Source organism: Marmota marmota, unplaced genomic scaffold, assembly GCF_001458135.2.
Source record: "Marmota marmota marmota unplaced genomic scaffold, marMar, whole genome shotgun sequence".
Taxonomy (NCBI): Eukaryota; Metazoa; Chordata; class Mammalia; order Rodentia; family Sciuridae; genus Marmota; species Marmota marmota.
In genome coordinates this window covers 18,579,383-18,595,100 of record NW_025999913.1, presented here as the reverse complement: position 1 = coordinate 18,595,100, position 15,718 = coordinate 18,579,383, and the positions used below count along the sequence as shown (strand labels likewise).

The window sequence follows — 15,718 nt, the reverse complement described above, 5'->3', positions numbered from 1 at the left end:
AGAGAGAGAGAGGGAATTTTAATATTTATTTTTTAGTTTTCGGCAGACACAACATCTTTGTTTGTATGTGGTGCTGAGGATCGAACCCGGGCCGCACGCATGCCAGGCGAGCGCGCTACCGCTTGAGCCACATCCCCAGCCCCTGCTGGTTTCTTTTTGAAGTCAGCCCCCCATTACAGAGTCCAGCATCCTCTACCGCAGATTTAGTTGGCCACACAGCTACAAATATTACTTCCAGGAACCCCACCACTCCTCCAATGTTGGATCCTGTTTCCTGTACACTCTCGTGTCTTTCCATGGCTCATTCTCATGTTAGAATTTGCAGATTTTCCAGTACTTCCCTAAGGTTGAATGGGAGGTAAAAGTTTTGGGAATTTATAGGCCCAATCTTCACTTGATGGATAATTTCACTTTAATCTGTGTCTGAATCAAGAGGAGCAGAAGAAAATAGCAATGCAGCCCTCACACTCCGCGGGAAGAAGGGGAATAATGAGGTGAAGATACCGAGTTTATGCTTCCCCAAGTCACCAATCAGGTGAGTCTCTCCATGCTACTGAAACCAGGAGTGTCACAGCGACAGAGCTCCCTACTTCTGAAAGAAAACATTAGATATGGAACAGCATATGTGCCTTCAATAAAAAATGCAAAAACTAGTGAGAGAAAAAAAGCTGCTGCCTGTCTTTCCAAACATTGTCAGTCTACAAGGGTACATATAACCCCTTTTCAGTCCTTTTTAACACACAGTAGCATTCCACACAGATATTCAATTTGTCCTGCTGCTTCTGAGTATCCCACTATACAACTGGGGTATATAACCACCCCAATAGTGATGGAAATTGAGGTTTTTCCTAGTCTTTGGTAGTTCCAAATTGTACCGAATAACCTGAAAAGTCATTCACCTTAGTGTATCTGCAGAATACATTGCTAGAAATGAAATTGCCTACCAATTCTTATGTTTTGTTTTATTCTGTTCCCTGCAGTGTTACTTTTTTTTTTTTTTTCATGTGTTGGCTCCAGGTTTTCAATATGGGATTGTCTTTTATGGTTTCTAGTCATTTTAATGGGTGTAAGTTGAAAACCAACAGCTGCGCCCCACTGACACATTTAACCAGAGACTGCTGAAGGTCTGCATTCTGACAAAGCTCCGGGAAGCTCTGGCCAACATCTTATGTAGAGTGACTCTGAGGCTGTCTAGCCATAATATTTTATTCAGATTCCTTTTTTGGTCTCTGGTACTCCTTTAAGATGAATAATTCAGAGTTGGGCCCTGAAGCATTTTTATACTAAGCCTTGAATTTAAAAACCATTGGCCAAAACCTTTGCAAATTCTCTGCTTTCCTTTCAAAATTCATGTCTCCCCAGCATTCGGCTTTTCCCAGAAGGAATTTTACTTGGGAGGTGACCTCAGGAACTAGCACTAAGAGAGGGAGAGGCCGATAGAAAATGTTATCAATAAAGTTACCGGGCTGGAATGTAGCTCAGTGGCAAAGCGTCTGCCTTGCATTTGCAAAGCCTTGGGTTCGACTCCCAGTTCCAAAAAAGACAAAAAAAAAGACACCCCCCCCCAAAAAAAAATAGAAAGTTACCACTACAGGGAAGTGCAATGCTTGATCCTGCTGGGGAACCATTCTGGTCCATGTGCCACGCACACCTCAGTCATCCCACACGGAGGACACTGCAGCACAGGTATTTAAACACACCCATTTGTTGTTGGTTGATCTATTAGGAAAACCCAAAACTCAACTGAGATATCTTCAAAGGAGTTTTCTAGACAAAGCTGAAAGGGCCTTAAGGCAGTAGACATTGCTTTGGGGCTCACTAGGTTCCATTTTTCCTGTTAACATTTCCAATTTCATCTTGTCCATGGTGCAGAATCTTAAGAAAACTGTCAATCAACCCAAGAGCGGTATCCTAAGCCAGGCTATGCCAATCTTAGCATTTTCACCCTTACCCTAACTAGAGTATCTTAATTTATTTTAAAAAAAAGTAATCTTCCTCTACTTTAGTGCTCTCTGGGCTAGTGGCCCACACCTAACACACAGTAACCCTAACCCAGCAACCACTGGCCTCATGTAGCTGCTAAAACATAAAATGAAAACTTCCACTTATTCACTGACCACATTTCAAGTGTCAGTAGCTACTGGCTACCAAAGTGGACAGCATAGATACTCCTACTATTCCAGAAAGTTCTACTTGGATGAAATTCTGTTAATAATAGCTTCCATTTTCTAAGCCCTTAGTTCAAGCACTATAATAGAGATCTTACTCCTCACAATAACACTGAGGTATGCTTTATCTCAATATTGGAAATAAGTCCTATAAAGAAACTTACCTAGAACAATTATTTGAAGTTTGACATTGCTCTTTATTGTCAATTTATACAAGACTACTTTCAGCTCCAATGCTGTGTATTTAGTACTGGTTTATTTTTTCTTCATTCAAAAAAATGGTATACGTGGAAAATTCATCATTAATATCAACCCATGCCTCTTCATATTTATAGACTTCACACTATACTAGTACGTGAAACTCTCGTCACTCCACTGGACTTTCAACTGATCCCCCTGCACACACTTTGATTCCAAGAGCAATGTGATCACACCAGCCAGTCGAGCCTTTACTCAGCTAGTCAGATCCACCTGGCAAACAAATACTATTTGTTTTTTTCAAAAACATTATTTTTTTTCCCTACAAATATCTTGTGCTACATTCCAAAACTCTAAAAATATCTGAGGTACTGAGGTTGTGGCTCAGTGGTAGATTACTTGCCCAGCAGAGGTGGGGCACTGGGTTCCATCCTCTGAACCACATAAAGATAAATAGATAAAGGTATTGTGTCCATTTACAGCTAACTGAGGGAAAAAAAAGAATTTCTGTGTCTGGATGTGGATATCAATAGTGCTTACAGTGAACCTGAGGTACAATCAGGGTTGGGAGTTAAGACCTCGGTTATCTGTTTAAACAGGGATAAATTTGTTTTCTCCCAAGATGGCAGAAGAATAGAAAGCAAACAATAAGCCAGGCATGGTGGTACACTCTTATAATCCCAGCAAAATGGGAGGCTGAGGCAGAAGGACAGCAAGTTTGAGGCCAGCCTCAGCAACTTTGTGAAACTCTGTCTCGAAGAATATAAAGGGCTGGGATGTAGCTCAGTGTAGAGCATGTGCCTGGCATGTGCAAAGCCCTGGCTTAGATCCCCAGTACCACAAGCATAAGAGACATTTTCTATAGACACATCATCTTCGGACACATAAAAAGTTCAATAGGAAACCAAAGTTTATTTATCATATATACACAGGTCATATCTGACAACTGAGAAAATGATGTGCTAATTACATAAAATATCATAGATTAAAAATACACAGTATTTGTATTTAATACAATAATAGTGTCCCAGGATTCAAACATGGAAGTTTGACTCTAGCTTTTGAATTATGTAGTAACTCTGCTACAAAGAACTATAGTGAGGTAAACTTTGGCAGCATATTTCTCAACAATCAAATGTTACTGAATATCATCTCATGGTTCTGCATCTGTAGAGGAAGGTGCAGCTCCTTCAGTACATGCGCCAGGAGTTTCTGAGTCTTCTACTTCAGAAATCTCACCAGTTTCCTCTTCTGAATCAAATTCCTGACTGTCCGGTGATTCAAAGTTATCCAGAGGTTCATTACTCAGTCTCTAAGGAATAAACCAGTAATTTGTTGTAAAAACTTTAGAATTCAAGTCATTATCAGTATGCTGACACAGCTGACCCTCAATGTTATATAAGATTGCTTTCATCTTGTCCTTCAATAAATTCACTTATAGGCAGTGTAATATCAGTCTCCACCAAGCTAGTTCATGTTTCTGCAAAATCACAATGTTTAATAATTTGCCAATTTTTTAAATTCTTTTCTATATTTTTCTTTCTTCACTTTTTTTTTTTTTTTTACTGGTGCAATGCAGTTGTACGTATGGTGGGATATTTATTGTTCCATATTTGTACATGCACACAATATAATACCACAACTTGGCCAGTATCCCTCCCAGCACCTCCCCCTCCCTCTCTGACCCCTTTCCTCTGCTCTACTGATCTCTATTTGCTTTTCACGCGGTCACCCCACCTTTCTTTTCCTTCTTCCTCCCTAGCTTCCATGTGATAGAAAATATTCACCCAACCTTTGACTTTCTGATTTTGTCTTCTTTTGCTTAACATAATGGTTCCATCCATTTTCCTGAAGATGACATAATTTCATTTTTCTTTACAGCTGAATAAGACTCCATTGTGTATGCAGACCCACATTTTCTTTATCCATTCATCTACTGAAGGGCATCTGGGCTGATTTCATAATTTGACTATTGTGAATTGTGCTGCTAAACACTGAAGTGGCTGTGTTGCTATAGTGTGCCGCTCTTAGTTCTCTGGGATAAATACTAACGAGTGGGACAGCTAGGTCTTGTGATTCCATGCCTAGTCTTTTGAAGAACCTCGATACTGATTTCCACAGGGGTCGTACTAATTTACAAAACCACCAACAGTGTCAAAGTGGACTGAACTGTTTTGAAAGCACAATTTAAACTGGTACTCAGGAGCCAGCATGGAACAATACTTTAAGGCAGTTAAGAGAGACAAAGACGTCCTGAGCCCACTATTGCTTTAACTCTTCAGGAAAACAGACAATTCTCCATTAGGTGAACTTTAAATTACCTACCTCTATTAACTCTGCCATATACTGTACATGCTCTGCTACTTCTGCCAATGCTTTATTCTCCTTTTTCAGTTGGGCAATTTCATTGTCCTTTTGTTCGATTTCTTTATGAAGCTATATAACAAATAAAAGTTCAGTATTTCAGAAATTTACTGTGTAACAAATTATATACCTCCAAGTAAAACTGACACATGAAGCATAAAGTTGGTTCTCAAGAGATTCATTTTGTGTGAAAATTTAAATAAAGTTCAATATTTCATAGATTTACTGTGAAACCAATTATATGCCTCGAAGTAAAACTGACAGACACGTGTAGCATAAAGTTGGTTCTCAAGAGGATTCATTTTGTGTGACAATTCTAGTACCAGAGCTGCCTCTCTAGTCAAACTTTCTCAGGCCAACGTTAAAGCTAGTTTATGTTGGTCCCAATAAATGTGCTACACAGCAAAAGGTAAACAATCCTGGAAAATTAAAAAATCATACTCAGCACATACTTTCTCGTTTTCCTTAAGTGCTTCATAGAGAGCTTTTCTCCGTTTTTCTGCCACTTCTTTCCAATATTGAGAGGATGGGTTTTCTGAAACAAATGTTTTATATACAACTTTAAAAACCATTACTTAAAAACTTACAAAATAAAATCAATCTAACAATTTAAGTTTTATTTTCCCCAACATTTCAAGGATTCATTTCAGTCATTCAGAGGAATTACAACAGAAACCAATGAACACACATATATCACCTAGGTTATTCTACATGTCTACGACATTTGTGTTTGGGAATTTTTATTTGGTTTTGTGGCTGTTACTGGCACCAGGGATTGAACCTGCAGCCTCCCCGTGCTAAGCACATGCCCCACCACTGACCTATACACCTCCAGCCCTGACATCCACATTTTTGAAAAGTCCACATCAGTTATTTTGCACACTTTTTAAAATTTCAAATTTGTTTCCATGATCTCATTCACGTTAAACATTTTCTTGGCAGGAATACTGCGTTAGTATGCTGTACCTCCAGAACCATCAGGAAGCACATACCAATCTGTTACAAAATGGGAGATGTTAAATTTTTTTTTTAAATGTGGTACCATATACACAATAAGTTTTTTAATTTTTTTTATTATTATTATTTGTGGTGCTGGGGATTGAACCCAGGGCCTTATACATGCTAGACAAACACTCTACCAACTGAGCTATACCCCCAGCCCCGAGATGTTAAATTTGATTGTGTGTGGGCTGGGGCTGTAGCTCAGTGGCAGAGCACTTGCCTCGTGTTATCAGGCACTGGGTTCCATCCTTAGCACCACATAAAAATAAACAAATAAAATAAAGGCATTCTGTTCATCTACAACTACAAAAAAATTTTTTTGAAAATTTGATCGTGTGAGTAAGGTGCCATCTCCCAGATTTCTCCCTTGTAAAGATGCCTTTTCCCCTTAGTAATTAATAAGTAATCTGTACAGGAATGTTTTTGAGTCTGTGTTAATAATACTCTATTCTCCAAATACTTTGCATCCAATTTCAAAGTCCACTGATATTTCTTGCTCATGTCTATTATTTCCACAGTGGACAAAAAGTGATTTATATAATTCCTTCTACATGCCATTATTCTGTTAAAAAAAAGAAAAACTTCCTTACCACAATTTAAAAGAAAATCTACCGGTATAGAATCATGTCCTTTTTTATTCAATGCTTTATAATCCATTATTGTCATTATCCATTTTGATGCTCAAATTTTTACAACTTAGTCCACTAAAGTTGATTCCTGTGTTCTTTTAACATGCCCATCAGCTTTTGAGTACTTTCCTATTTTCTGACACACGATATTCCAGAATCACTCTGTAATAGCCTTCCTACTGTCCTGGAATCAGCTATTTCTCCGAGAAGCTTTAATGGAGAATAATGTCCACAACCAGCAACTGGATGCCCAGTATGCACCAAGCTACTGGGGGTCATTTGTTTCTAAGCTCTTTTGGTGGCAGAGCCACTAATGGTCCAACTCCAAGTCAACAGTTCTTCCTCTTCTTCTCCATTCCACACTTGTCCTTCCATTCACCACATTATGATCCTGCCTCCTAACGTCACTCATTTCCTCCATCCTAAAACACATACAAAATTTTTCCAAAATGACTATGCCAATACCACTGCCAACAACAAATGTAATAAAGTTCAGGGTTTCTTTGCAGTTCTTGCAATTCTTATAATACATCCCAGAGAGAATCTGTGGAAATTTTCTTCATCTATGGCTATGTTAGCAACACGATATATAGGTGAATTGTTTTGGTGCTTTCATATTTTCTTACCAATCCTTAATTTTAACTGAATCAGAAATATCACAAATATTGTCTTGTTTATTCTATAGTACTATTAACGAGCTTCTTTATTTCCATTCAGTTGACCTTTCCTAACTTTACCTAGTCAAATCTTATCTGCTACATTTTTCCTTACTGTCTTCTACCAACTCAGAATAAGCCCTTGGTCACTGTGACCTTGAGCAAGCCAATTTACTCCTCTTGGCCTCAACTTCTCATCAAGGTGAAATCCAATCACCTGTGATTAGAAGTAAAGACCTCAGTCGGGCACTGCACCACACCACTGTAACCCCAACAACTCGGGAAGCTGAGGCAGGAGGATCAAAAGTTTAAAGACAGCATCAGCAATTTAGAGACACTAATTCAAAGTAAAAAATAAAAAAGAACTGGGGACGTACCTCAGCAGTGAAATACCTCTGGGGTTCAACCCCAGTGTCATAGGGGAAAAAAGCAAAAAACAAAAACCTCCCACAACGCGAACCAAACATCACAGCGCATGGTGCATTCCTGTGACCCTACCCCTACAGAGGCTGAGGCTGGAAAATCACTTGAGCTCAGGCGTCCGAGACCAGCCTAGGCAACATAGTGAGACCCCATGTCAAAAAAAAAAAAAAAAAGGAAAAAAAGACATCACTAACTTCCTCCTCTGATTTGACCACCATTCTATTAAAAACCAGTGCTTATTACAAAACATTTCTCATTCACTTTCTTCCTTTTCTTCAACCACACTCCTAATGACAGTTACTTAATATTCTTGTGGAATATTCAAATTTCTTTCAAATTCATCCTATAAATATTTTTCTTCAAAAACACCCATTTCCAAATCTCACAAAGCCTGTGGCATTCTACTGGAAGATATCCCATATTATTTACTGCCTCCTTCCTTAATATCTCTTCCACATTTGGATCTTGCCAAATACATCTGTCCAACACTATTTACAATCATAAGAAATCTTAAATTGTCAAAGACAAACAAGTAAGGCCAGGCGCTTGCCACATTCCTGTAATCCCAGAGGCTCAGGAGGCTGAGACAGGAGGATTGAGAGTTCAAAGCCAGCCTCAGCAAAAGTGAGGCGCTAAGCAACTCAGTGAAACTTTTGTCTCTAAATAAAATACAAAATAGTGCTGGGGATGTGGCTCAGTGGTCAAGTGCCCCTGAGTTCAATCCCCGGTACCCCGCATACCCCCAAGAAAGACAAACAAGTAAAATATCTAATAGTATCCCTATTAAAAAGGGATCGGCAGAATCCATAACAGGATTAACAAATATTATTTACCTTATGTTATAAATTTAAGAGAAAGCCGTGTTTTTTCTTTGTTTTACATACCTTTAATCATAAGATCAAATGCTTCTTGGGTGACTCCTCCCAGACTTTTATTTTCACTTGGTTCTGGGTCAATAACACCTCCAGAGCTGGAAGTCTTGGATGTTAACTGGTCATTCCAATGTTTCCTTTTAGATAAGCCTTTAGGCAACTATAATAGAAACATTTATTTATTTTGATTCAATGGACAGGAAAGGTAAGTGGTTTTGTCACTTACCGAATATTTTAAAAAGGGAATTCATACAAGGGCTGCAGGTATAGCTCAGTTGGAGAGTGCTTGCCTTGCATGCACAAGGCCCTGGGTTCAATCCCCCCCCCCCAAAAAAAAGGGTGGAGGGGGCACTCATACATCTTGGACATCTGTGAATCTTTTTAAAAATTATACAATTCAAAACTTTACCAAAACCTGTAGCACCACTTTAGGAATTTTATTTGCAGTAGCTATTTTGTTGTTCTTTTTAGATATACATGACAGCAGGGTGTATTTTGACATATTATACATACTTGGGGTACAACTCATTCTAATTAGGATCCCATTTGTGGTTGTGCAGCAGCTATTTTGGACTCAACTTGGTCTAAGACTTAGATAAAAGTACTATTATTATGCTAAAATGCTGACTTTAAATTCAGTACCATGAAAAGGCAGTATTCTCTATCTGCAAAAAGCCTAAACACTTATCCATGATTTCATCATTTATTCACAAAGAATGAAAGAACATGACATCTTATTCCCAAGTTATTAAACATTACTCCTATAATTCATAACTTATTACTTCATTCTAATTCTAGTACAGGTATTCATAGCAATTTTGAACTTCTCAAATTGAACAATTAGAAACCACTCTGGGGAATATGTAATTGTTATATTTCCAAATTTCAAAAATGTATATGTTTCAGACAAAGAAATCTTGGGAAAATTTTTAAACCAGAGGTAGTGTCACCTTTATCCAGACCCCTACTACATACCTCATTTTCTCTTCCAACAAGAGATCCAGCTGCAGAAGGCTGAATCATCTTCAGAGTTCTTCTTGGAACAGGACTATTCTAAAAGTTGAGATAATTGATTATCTAGTTACTGAGTTGCTACATGGTTATTCAGTTATTAAGTTTCTATATAGTCAGTCTTACTATAATGTAAAAAAAAAAAAAAATCACTGAGCATACTAATATTTGGCTTGCTATATAATTAATATGTTATAAGACATTGGTTTAATCAAATGGAAAGTTTATTTCTCAAGATTAAAACAAAGTTTGAAGAAATTCTCAAGAATGGATATCATCCAAATCAAGCACAAACAAGTAACTTCTTATTTTAACATATAATTCTATTATAATCATTTTGCAACTAATTATATCTATTTAAACAAACATAACAAAATTTCTAAGCTCTGATTAGAAATTCAAACTATAGATGAAAAAATTCCAGTATAATAGGAATATCTATATTCTTTTTAAAAAGTCTTCTAAAAAGAAACTAGAAACTTATAGGTCCTCTACTTCATAAAACTAAACAGCATAACATTTATGGTATGAACACACAAAAGAGATAAGCTGGAGGAAAAGGTTCATTATTCACACTTCTCTAATGAAAAGATTCATCTCAGACCTCCTTTAACTCGTGACTATACCAAAATATTTACCTGTTCACAAAAGGAAGGTAATTTTAAAGAATATATTAAACATGCAGCCCAGAAATATATTAAACATATTTGCAACCATCACCCCTAACCCTAACCCATTCCTTGGAAGACAGCTAAAATGTGAGTGCTTATGGCTGCTAAAATATCCTAAAATGCCATGTTATTGTTTTGGAAAAAATATGGCCTTCCTTATAATATGCAAATACCTTTCTGTATATTTCCTTATCTGAAAGTTCTTTCTACTTTTGCAAAAAATCATTAGTTATATTGCCTCCATGGGATAGCAAACAATGGTGAATACTCAAACAAGTTTAGAAAGAACATGACACCACACCAGCGTGAGAAAATTACAGACTCCACACTGTACTTCACAAGACCAAGTCCACCTTTCCCACGGTAAAGGTTCTACTGTTGATTATTATCTCACTATTTAACTGAAGGACAAATACCAGCTACTGTGAAAACAAATATTACACCAACATTTCAGTTATAATTTAGATTATAGATTAGTAAACAGTCTCCACGCAAATAAAAGAAAATACAGTTTTGGAATCTTAATAATAGATATTAATTTATTTAAATTATTCATGTTAAAAAGGGTAAAGGAAGTCATTCTATCCCCCCCCCACACACACACGCGCGTGCACACACACACCATTTCTAAGATTTAACTTTGATATATACAAGCTTTATAAAATCTGGTCTAAGAAAGGTAATATGCTACATTAGTATTTTCTGGGTACAGAGCATATACTAGAATAAGAGTTGAAAAACTCAGAAAGTTTCATTCATATGTTTGAGTTTTAACCTTTTTAGAAAGCAACTTGATGTTCTGTGAACTCTCTCCCCATAAAGTGTACACAAAAGCACACTCAGATTTTTGCATACAACTGGCAAGGAATCCAAGAATTCTGAATCTGAATATTTGAAAACCTTCATAAGAAAAAATTTAAATAAACACACCCAAAGTACAGTAGGAAGATATCTCACCCTAAATGGAAGCCAATACAATTAAATTCATGGCTTATCAATGTCAAATACTATTCAAGAAAAATAACGTAAGGCTCCTGAGAAAACCACAATAAATGAAAACAATTTATCAAAAAACACTTGTTTTCACTTATCAATGTAAGTTTACTGACTCTAATTTAAATCTGCAAACTGATACTTTTTCCTGAAAATATAAAGTTTCCCAGAATCCTCATATAGTTTCAGCTGTGTGGCAGTCCCTAAATTATAAATTCATTTAGAATCACAAAATAGACCCAGTCAAAATTATAAACTCAAAAATTAAACAAACTTGGGCTGGGGTTGTGGCTCAGTGGTAGAGTGCTCGCCTAGCATGCATGAGGCACTGGGTTCGATCCTCAGCAGCACATAAAATAAAATATTGTGCCCACCTAAAAGTAAAAATAAATATTAAAAAAGTTTTAAACAAACTCTGTCCTATTGTACTAAGAATAAATACTTAAGATTTACAATGAGAGCATCATACAGAGATTCAAAAAGTCTTACAAAAACAGGTTAGATAGTAATGAATATGAGGTACTCTAGAAAAATGTGCAAAATAATGCAATATAGTCTGTGTTTGAGTCCCCTACTCAAACTAATTCTTATGATATTTACAAAAGATTTTTAATACAATAATTTCATGAAATCTAAGAAATAATCTTGTATATAGAAAATCCTAACCGATTCTAATTAAAAACTATTAGAACTACCAAACGAGGTTAGCAAGGTTATACTATAGACATAAAAAAACAAAAACAAACAAACAAAACTTTATTACTGTATTCCTATCTGGTAGCAATGACAAAACCAAGAATGAAATTTAAGAAAACGATTCCATTCATGGCAGCATCAAAAAGAATGAAATACTTAGGCAATCCTGTCTAAAACTTCAGTAAGATTCACAGAAATTATAGCCAAGTTAAATTTGGCCAAATTAGGTAAAAAATACCTTTTGCACCTCTAGTTCTACTTATTTGGGAGGCAGGCCAGTCATTTGAGCCCAAGGAAGTTTCTGAACCAATCTGGGCAACCTAGTGAGCCAGTACTCAAAAGTAAAAATATAGCTGGGTGTGGTAGCACAGGCCTGTGATCCCAGCACAGAGGGAGGCTGAGGCAGGAAGATCATGAGTTCAAAGTCGGCTTCAGCAATTTAGTGAGGCCCTGAGCAACTCAGTGAGACCCTGTCTCTAAATAAAATACAAAAAAGGCTGGGGATGTTGCTCAGTGGTTAAGGGTCCCTGGGTTCAGTCCTTAGTACCAAAAAATAAATAAAAATTTTAAAAGGGCTGGGGAGGCAGCTTAGTGGGGCAGTACAGGCATGTGCCCAGCACATGCAAGGCCCTGTTTTCAGTCCCCAGTACTGCAAAAACAAAAAACAAACCTTTTCACCACATGTCTTCTGCAGCACACTAAAGCGATTCTGTCACATACCTTCACATTCTCTTGGACTCCCTCTGGTTTCTGCTTCATACCGGGATTCATCATACAGCTGGCAATGTGCAAGGGTCTAGTAAGTAAGAAACAGAGCATGGTTTGCACCTGAGATTGAGTACAGATTTTGTTTTTGTTGTTGCTAAAAATATTCATAATCATAAATTTTGAACTGATGGTGTCCTGGATTAAATAAGGAACTCAAAGATCTGAGAAATGGACCTCAGGAAAAGCAAAGCAGATACTTGGGTATGCCCAAGTCCACCCTAAAGGACAGCATCCCAACTTTGCTGTTGCAAAGCCAGTTAAGCGGTAACAAGCTGGGCACTGACAATCACTTAGTGGTGACAATATCAAAATGAGAACATTCACGTACGTTTATAGGCAATGTTTAACCACCCCCCAGACCTGAAGGACTAACAAGCAAGGGAGCAGGAGGCAGAGGTACCTAACTCGGAGTCCCCAGCCGTGTCTGTTCCCCTCCAACAGTCCTCCCGCTTTTCGCGGTCATCCCTTTGCTCGGGGCGGTGGTCTCCGAACTCGACTACACTTCTTTACTACCCGGGGCGCAGGAGAAAGACGGCTAACCGAGCGGTGCACTGCTACCGTCTGCCTAGCGGCCCCGGATGCTCAAATCATGCCGGGGGCCGAGCCCCGCGGCTAAGCGAGGGTGACTGCCACGGAACCCAAGTCACCTAGGTGCTTCTCGGCGAGACCTGGGATTCGGACAGCCGCGTCCCAGCGAGGCCCTAGGGTGCCTAGGGTGGCCAGCACCCACCCTCTGCTTCAGACTCGCCAGTGTGTAAAGTCATTAAACCCAGGACCGGGCAGGGTCCCCGGGCAGCGCGACCCCGGGTCACCGCGGCACAGGATTGCCAGGCCGNGAGCGGCGCGCAGGAAGGAAAGGCCAGGCTTCTCGCTCACCCGCCACGAACGACACGTGATCCTGACGCAGGGCGGGGCGGGGCCTCGGCCGGCGAATCGCCTCGCCTCCGCCCGCCCCTACTGCGCCTGCGCGGGGTCCGACCGCCTGCGCCGCGCTGGGCGGGGACGCAGGGGCTGGTTACAGGTTGCGGTATGTTCCCTGCGACCTCCCCCCCTCCTGCCCTCCAACCCTCCCTGGCGACCCTGCCCCCTGTCCTCCTTCCCAACACTGACCCCGACTTCTAGGACGCTGCAGTGCCACTCTCTCCTCCGACCCTGCCTGGACCCTCGGGGGGAAGGAGGTGGCCACTCTGCACCCCCGCCCTGTAAGAAGTGCTTCCTCCGCTGTGCACCTGCCGCGGGGCCTCCCAGCTCGCGCTGGGCTGGTTTTGGACGTGTTAAGATGTACAAGGTCTAATTGTACGGTTCTCGCTTTATTTGGGAGAAATATGTAAAATCTAAATCTAAACCATCCATCGACTGGAAAACGCAGAAGGCGAGTTTTCTGGAATAAGAATTCTGATAACCGGTGGCGAGTGTAAGTAAGCCAGACAGTCAGAATAGTGACCTGACTTATAGTCTGTGCATTCATCCATATGTAGGGATCATTGCCAAAGAATGTAGGCAATGACTACATTGGAATAGGAATTGACTGATTTGGAACCCAAATGGATCATGCATAGCCCATCCCTTTTTTTTTTTGGTAGCAGGGATTGAACCCAGGAGCACTTTACCACTGAGCTGTGGTCCCAACCTTTTTTTATTATTTTGAGACAGGGTCTCACTAAATTGATAAGGCTGGCCTCCAACTTGAGGTCCTCCTGCCTCAGCCTCCTGAGTTATAGGCATATGCCACTGGGACCTCCCATAGCCCCATCATTTTATAATATATATGAAAAGTTATTTTCAGATTGCCTGGACTGGAAAACATAAAGCAGAGTACATTGTGGTTTTTCCAGAACAACAACAACAACAAAATACTAAGAAAGAAAAATGTCTTCATATGAAAGTGGTGAGCAAACCAGAGATATAGAATCTAGAATTACTATAATTAAAGACTTAAAGTGGCACCAAGAGAATTGGTCCTTTCCCAGACTTAGGGGGCCTACCTATCCAAATGCTATCTGTAGTTGCTAGTCATATTGGTTTTGGACTGGTGATTTTTTTCTTTATATGTTTCAGTATTTTAATTTTAATTTTTTTAAATTGAACATACTGAAGGAGACAGTGCCTACTTGGAGAAAAACCTGTGAATTCCCTAGAGTCTGTTAAAACCATTTCAAGTTTAGGTTAGATCCCTTCTAAATGATCAACTAGTTTATGTGACAAATTAACAGACCCATACCAATGCTGTCTAGTTAGGAAGCCATTAGCTACATATGGCTGTTGAATACTTGAAATGTGCCTAGACTTCATTGTAACATGTTGTAATGTAAAATTCATGCCGGATTTCAAAAGACTTACTAAAAGTGCTCAGTAGTAAAGCTCTTGCCCAGCATGCCCAAAGCCTCCTAACTTTGATATTTTTATACATTAGGTCAAATATAAGTCATTAAATTATTTTCATTTATTTGTTTTTCTTCTTTGTAATATGATTACCAGAATTTTTTTTTTTTCTAATTAGAAATGTGTCTCACATTTTTCCCTAGGGGATACAGCTACTCTAAACCATCACACTGAGCACCAGCCTACTGGATGCTCTCAGCCTGTGTGGTAGATGTTTTACTTCCTTTTTTTTACACAGCTAAAAGATGTGTGAAAAAGGAAGTAAAACAACTAGGAAATAGCCAACTGAGACTTTCCATCTTCAGGCTTAAAGTCCACAAGTGATGCAAAAATATTCCTCTCTGAAGAGACATACTGTCCTAGCCTCAAACTTCCAAACCATATTTCAAAACTGGTTTCCTGTTGATTTTGAAGAACAAATTTAAAAGGAAAGTGATTTTGTAGGGGTCTGAAAAAAAGTTCCAAGTAGTTATGTGATCAGAATGTTTCTCTAGACTTCCAAATATACTGCAGTCTTATTTCTAGTAGAAAAACCAAAGGTATTGATAGGCATAATTTTATCCAGTGATATTAACTCATATATAATCCTGAAATTTAATACAGTCTTATGCTATACAACTTTTTAAAAATTCATGCATATTTTCCCATAATCTTGAGCTGCTTCTTATCTTGCTCAATAGCATTTATAATTAGTTTGTGAAAAGAGGGAGGAAAGAAAATCAGGGTAATATATAACCGAAAAATAAACTCAAATCGTTTAGCATAGTATAAAGCAGAATGATAAATTGAATTGTTGGTGAAGAGCAACAGAACCAATTGAGGTGACTGGAGAGTAAATGTATCTTTTAAAAATGTGTTATTTATTGTAGCTAAACTAAATTCCCA

At 38.7% G+C, this 15,718-nt stretch overlaps 1 protein-coding gene across 1 annotated transcript; it reads right to left on the bottom strand.

Moving 5' to 3' along the window:
- Nucleotides 1-3,258: 3,258 nt before the first annotated feature.
- Nucleotides 3,259-13,012, bottom strand: Gmnn (geminin DNA replication inhibitor). Its single transcript, XM_015494081.2, has 7 exons — nt 12,852-13,012; nt 12,404-12,479; nt 9,288-9,365; nt 8,325-8,472; nt 5,183-5,265; nt 4,692-4,802; nt 3,259-3,678 (listed from the first exon to the last, which is right to left on the bottom strand). Exons 2-7 carry the CDS (start codon nt 12,455-12,457, stop codon nt 3,520-3,522), a joined length of 633 nt encoding a protein of 210 aa, XP_015349567.1. The 5' UTR covers nt 12,458-12,479; nt 12,852-13,012; the 3' UTR covers nt 3,259-3,519.
- Nucleotides 13,013-15,718: the final 2,706 nt, after the last annotated feature.